Source organism: Euprymna scolopes, chromosome 13 (assembly GCF_053919585.1).
Source record: "Euprymna scolopes isolate OS-2025 chromosome 13, ASM5391958v1, whole genome shotgun sequence".
Taxonomy (NCBI): Eukaryota; Metazoa; Mollusca; class Cephalopoda; order Sepiida; family Sepiolidae; genus Euprymna; species Euprymna scolopes.
In genome coordinates this window covers 35,088,937-35,095,194 of record NC_136494.1, presented here as the reverse complement: position 1 = coordinate 35,095,194, position 6,258 = coordinate 35,088,937, and the positions used below count along the sequence as shown (strand labels likewise).

The 6,258-nt window shown below is 40.7% G+C and overlaps 1 protein-coding gene across 1 annotated transcript; it reads right to left on the bottom strand.

The window, feature by feature from the left end:
• Window positions 1–320: 320 nt before the first annotated feature.
• Window positions 321–1,070, bottom strand: LOC145292391 (uncharacterized). Its single transcript, XM_080138719.1, has one exon. It carries the CDS (start codon window positions 1,068–1,070, stop codon window positions 321–323), a length of 750 nt encoding a protein of 249 aa, XP_079994845.1.
• Between the last annotated feature and the right edge of the window lie 5,188 nt (window positions 1,071–6,258).

Genomic DNA, 6,258 nt, shown 5'->3' with positions numbered 1-6,258 from the left:
GACATCTACAAGGATGCCAAAATGGTGCAGAAAATCCGCCCCTAAAATCGGAACAGGTAGCTTTGCGACGATGAAGACCCAACATAGTGCGCGCTGTAATCCAAGATTTAATGTTATCGATGTCTCCCCGTAAGTAGGAATGGAGGAGTGATTCACTGCGTGTAGAAACAAGTTTGATTGAGGACAATTCTCTTTCACGAACTTCTTAGGGATGATACTAACTTCCGCACCGGTATCAACGAGAAATCATATACCAGTGGTTCTATCAGTCACGTACAGGGTGCGATGAATGTTGTTCTTGCCACGAGTGTCTGCCGCTCCTACTGCCTGGCCTGGGCGTTTCCCAAGAGACGTTTCTTCGTATATGAACATGGCTGGTGGCATCGGTAAGCTCTTTCACCGAAACGCACGTGGTACTTGCAGAGCCCACCGCTGTTCTGAGTGCTGCTAAATCGCCGGGGACGGACTCGCTCAGTGGGGTGCTTATGCATTTTTGGTTTGAGCTTGAGGCCACGCAACTGTTCACTCAGGTCGTGAATCATTTGAGCCAGTCGCTCTAGTTCCTCGCATATATCCGTGGAGGGGTTTGCGACATTAGGCAGGGCATCATTAGAGCTGTGCGCGTGAACTGGGGCTATGGAAATGGTCACGTCCATAATTTTGTCGGCAAGGTCCGCTAGCTCCTCAATGGTTGTGGAGTCATTCGAAGAGGCGAGTATCATTTGAATACTCGATGGCAGTCTATTGACGAAAAGTTGTTTAAGTATGTCCGGCGGTAGTGAGTTCTCACCCATCAACAGCTTCATACATCTGAGTAACTGAGACGGTTTCCGATCTCCAAGTTCTTCTTCTACGAGAAGTTGATGAAGGCGTTTCTGCTGTGAATCGGTTGTCCTACGAATCAATTCCGATTTGAAATAATCGTAGCTGATGGATCCAGGGGGTGACCTGATCAGGTCGTGAACCTCCGCCATTACTTCATGCGTTAATGCGACCACCACGTGGCTGAATTTCGTCACATGCTCAGGATCCTTTGCGTGTAGAACTGGGCCTCTACGTGTGCGAACCATAATGTTGGATCGTGCGTCCAAAAAGGAGGAATCCTCAAAATAGTCTGAGTAACCGTCGTTGACGAAAGCGCCTCACTGTCCATCGTGGGAAACGCGTTGAAGAGAACGATGACCGCAGAAAATCTCCGTGAGATCCTTTACGCCTAGAAAAACCGATGTGCCGCTAAAGTCGACATGTACGTCATTCGGAGTGCGCGTGGTTGCTGAGAAATTTCCCTTGTGTGATTACAGGAAATTCTTCCTTATTGATAATATCCACAATTCCTTGCGTGTTCTGCCAAAGTCTGACGAAAAAAAGGGGTCACCAGTGAAGCGAGGTGCTCATTGGGCAAAACAACAAACAGATCACTTAAAATTAATTTTTCAAAAACATTAATAAAAAAACAAATATTTAGAAAAATTAATTAAAAACAAATAATCAGATTTGGCTTGTTATAAGAGGTGTAAATTTATTTGCCCTGGTGTATCACACTCGTGTTTATTTTGAGTCCGAAAAAAAAGAAGAAGAAATCCTTCCCGACTGGTCAAATGTTTTTAGCGTTAAGTTGGAAAGAAACGATAAATTAATTTTCTTTAGAAAAGCCGTTCGGGTAAGGAGCGGAGTGAATAGATAAGAAGAATGTTTTTCTTTTTTTTGTGTGGTTTCACCATTGGAACCGGCACAGGGTGTGTCATGCATGAGCGACAGAGCGTGGCAGTAACGCGTCTTACTCCTCTGGTGTTCGCGAGCAAAAAGAGAGTGAGAGACTCCTCGAATTTAGCGCCACGGCTTTTTTTTGTCTTTTTTTTTTTGGAGCTCTCCGGAAACGGTGAATGTTCAATGTCACTGTCAGAATTAGTTCCGGGGTAGACGCTACAAAATTATAAAGATGGGGAGGGGTATTTCGAAAATGCCAACGAGGAATATATCAAAACAAAAAGTGTATCCTCAGTGCAAACAAATGATGACAAAATTAATTCAATGTCTTAATACACGAGAGAGGGAAATATTCACGGAGATGACTTATTGAGTTTATTCCCTTTTTTTATATATATATATATCTTTTCTTTCTTTTCGTTCCAAGCGGTTGGTCAAAATGTCTTTAATATCCGTCCCTTCGGATTAAAACGCACTTGTGTAAAGTTTGCCATTTATCGCATCCTCTCGCTGCTGGTATGGAGTTTCTCCCAGGTGTTACTTCATTTCTGTTGCTGTTGGTGGAGTTTCTCCCAGGCGCTATCTCCTTTCGCTGTTGACGGGGGGATGGGGGGGGAGGGTCGATACCTCCTATCTCGACGGCATCGCTGCCTCTGTCGCTGGGGTGGGATTTTCGAACATCCGTCTGGCAAATACGGCCAGCGGAGACTGTTTTCCACAGTGTTGCCAACTGAGATTTTCAAAACCCGCTAGATTGGGGGACATAAAATCTCCAGAAAATCGCTAGATTTTTTACTTTTCATAATCGAGATAGAAAAAACCCACTAGATTAACAAAAAAAAATCTCTAAAAAAACAAAACAAAAAAAAAGAAACACTAGATTTTAACTTTGTACTTTATATAAATATTTAGTCGTTATGCAGAGTACGGAGCATGCTTTTTTAGACATGAATTTAAAGTTAAATTCAATTTTTAAGGTATCTTTTGTTTATTAAATTGTTAGGTAGAAGTTCAGAATAGTTAACAAAAAAAGCCCATCCTCCCACGTTAAGAATAGGTTTCTAAATAATAAATAATAACATTATTATTTCAGTGCAATCAGTATGCTGCATAAGTACCATAAATCTTTTTTGTTTTTTTCCTAGGCATCACCATTTATCAAGGCCCAGGGGCCACTCGAGGATAAGGGTTAAAGAGTGTACAGTAATCAATTGGACAATATAGTAATTGTGAGTAATGGAAATTCAGTAAATTAGTTAACTTAAGGGGAACGGCTTATCAGGTACTTGTTTACATTGGACTTGAAGACAACCATATTGTAGTCAGCTGGAAAGCAGGAAAACAGAAGATAATTCCACAGGCATGCAGTTCTAAGAAAGAAGCTTTGTTCATGGAATCTATGTGTGTTTAGACACAGATAAAGAGTGGGGGGAATTATTGATAGTGTTTTCAGCTAGACGAGTGTTTCCTGTGAAAGTTTGACGAAGGGGGGGCATAGATTGAAGTTGAACTTCAATCTATGTCGAGCACTTGCCATGAAAATAACGATAAAGCAAAGACAAACTCGCTACATTTCTTCTGTGAGAAAGAGGTTGCAGGGAAGAAAAAAGGACATCTCCAATGAGGCTACAAAGTCTATTTTGAACTCTATCAAGGCAAGACAAGTGCTTTCTAGCAGCTCCTGCCCAGATGTGGCAACAGTACTCGATCCTTGGACAAAGTTGGCTCTTATATAGATAGAGAATTGCATCAGCAGTGAGATATCTACTGGATTGATAGAAGGATCCCACCATTTTTCCAGTGGTCTTGGCAACAGATTTGATGTACGTGTTCCATTTCAGATCAGGAGTAAAGGTCAAGCCCAGAAGTTTATCAAAACATGAGGCCTCCCCAAGACGAGACACATTCATTTTAATTGATGCCAAATGGGGATCAGAGTGTTGATGATGTAAAGCTAGAAGCTTGGTTTTAGATGCATTAAAAGTAACCAGCTACTCCTTTCCCCATTGTACCATGAGCTCAAGATCAGAGGAGAGAGAATTGGAGAGAACTTGGTCGTTTACTGTCTTAGATGTGCTACCATAGATGGTAGTGTCATCAGCATAAATGTCTACAAATGATGTAAGGATGTGATTTGGAAGATCATTAATGTAAATCAGGAAGAGAGTTGGACCCAGGATGGAATCCTGAGTGACTCTAGCATTAATACTGTGAGATTCTGACTTTTTGCCCATCAACTACTACTCTTATGAATCTATCAGAGAGAAATGAGTTGATAATTGAGAAGACATTTCTAGCTATACCATAGCTGGAGATCTTGTGAAGTAAACCTTTATGCCATACCTTATCAAAGGCTTTTGATATGTCAAGAGCAAGTGTCCTAGAAAGGTTGTTTCCGTTGAGAGATTCACTAATCCTATGAGATATAATTGTAAGCACATCTGCTGTAGATCAAGCAGAATGGAAACCATATTGTGTGTCACTAAGAAGGTTATTTTTGTAGAGATGGTTGATTACTTCTCTATTAAACACAGATTCCAGCAACTTACTCATGACGCACAGGAGACTTATTGGCCTGTACTGAGAGGGAGATGAGTGATTACCTGAATTCTTAAATACAGGGCATACTGATGAGATTTTCCAGGATGATGGGAAGCAATTCTCTTTAAGACAATGTTTAAACAGTTTTGTATGTATGGGTGCTGGTTCTGGTTGAAGTTTTTTGAGTACTATAATTGGAATACCGTCAGGGCCGGTTGCTTTACTGGAATCAAGGTTTTTGATTAGCTTGGCAACATCACATGCTGATATTTCTATATCACATAGCGTGTTTTCTGATACAGGAGGAAATATTGAGGGTTGGCGGCCATTGTCGCAAAGGTAAAATTAGCATTAAATTAGCATTAAGTTCTTGGCAAAGAGTTTAGCTTTGTCTAATGCTGACGAGATTACCTCAGGTCCATTGATGATACTTGGGATAGAGCACACGTTTCTGTTCAGGATTCTGTTTGCTATTTGCCAAAACTAGTGGGAACCAAGCCGCTGCTCAGCTACTTTGGACTTGACAGACTGAGCATACAACTCTTTGCGTACTTTATTGCTTTTTTACAGTGATTGCTGACAGTTATTAAAGCAGCTTTAGTCTCAGTACATCTATTACGCTTGAAGCAATGGAAAAGGTGATTTCTGTGCGCAATGGCAGCAGCACATTCTGGAGAAAACCATGGCTGGCTGTTAGGTTTTTGGAGGAACTTCTTCAAGGGTATGAAACGGTCAATACCTACAATAAACCATTCTATCAGGACACATCCTTTTTAAACATGGAATGCAGAGGTAGATCTGATATAAATGTACGGAAGCCATCCCAGTCTGGCATAGAATATCGATGGAGAAGTACGTCTGAAGACTTTTTACATTTTATTTTTATCTTAATTGATATAACAGAGTGGTCGGAAGATCCAAGTGGAGACAGAACGGAAACTCCTCCCCCTCTCTCTCTCTCACTCTCTCTCTCTCACACACACACACACACACACACACACAAAATAAATTATAAGTTTCAAATTATATTCCTTGTCGAATAAGAAATTGTAAATTCTAATTTACAGAGTTTAGATAAAAAAAATTCAATGATTGTCAGATTTTATCAATTACTTTTTTCGCAGCAGTAACAGGATAAAATATTAATTATGGAAATATGTGCAGATATGAATTTGTCTGTTTTATTTATCATTTTGCGAATATTAATGTGTCTGACTTTTGCAAATAAATATTACTTTTTCACAAATATTAATGTGTCGCTATTTGGTTAGTGTGTAAGAAATTATCTTACCCGTTTTTGCCTATGGCAGAATGAAAGAGACTCAGAAAAAGCAACAAAGGCTCACCTTAAATCCAAGAATAATTTTATTTACAAAAGGGTAAAAAGGAGTCCATAATTGCAAAAGAGTGCCCTCTTTAGCTTCTGCCAAATGGCGGGTAGTTCTTGCCTAGAAAGGCGATGGTAGTTGAAGTTCTGGCCTTGAAAGGCGATGGTAGTTTTCTTCTTGTGAAGATGCTGGTAGACTCGGCCGCTCGTAGAATTGGTTGAGGGTTCGCGAAATCCTTCCAGACTGTCGATATGAACAACGCACTTTGCGACTGATGTTCATAAATAATATGCCCCTTTTGCGGGCAATGAAAATGGAGTGATTAATCCGTTGAACATTTTAGCCTCTGGCTAGAATCCGCATTTAAATGAGCGGAGAAATAAATGGGGTAGAACCATGTCTTAGTTCGTTAGGCATAGAGCGAGGTTACGCGTGTCGGCTTTGCTCGACATCATATTGAAATCTTGTTTTAGAACCGTGCCTTAGTTCAATAGGCACGGAGCGAGATACATGCGTCAGTCTTCTCCGACGTCCTGATGAAATCTGTTTTTTGAAACACAAAATTCCCGCCAATTCTGAATCCTCCTTGGCAACTGAACAACGCAATACCATTGGTTGAAATAATCGCGTGATTGCAAATCACGCGGTTATCGCCCTTGCATTCTGAAATTTCTAACAAGTG

Bases quoted from the DNA above. Each gene is read 5' to 3' on its own strand.
- LOC145292391 (XM_080138719.1), bottom strand. From the start codon at position 1,070: ATGGTTCGCACACGTAGAGGCCCAGTTCTACACGCAAAGGATCCTGAG.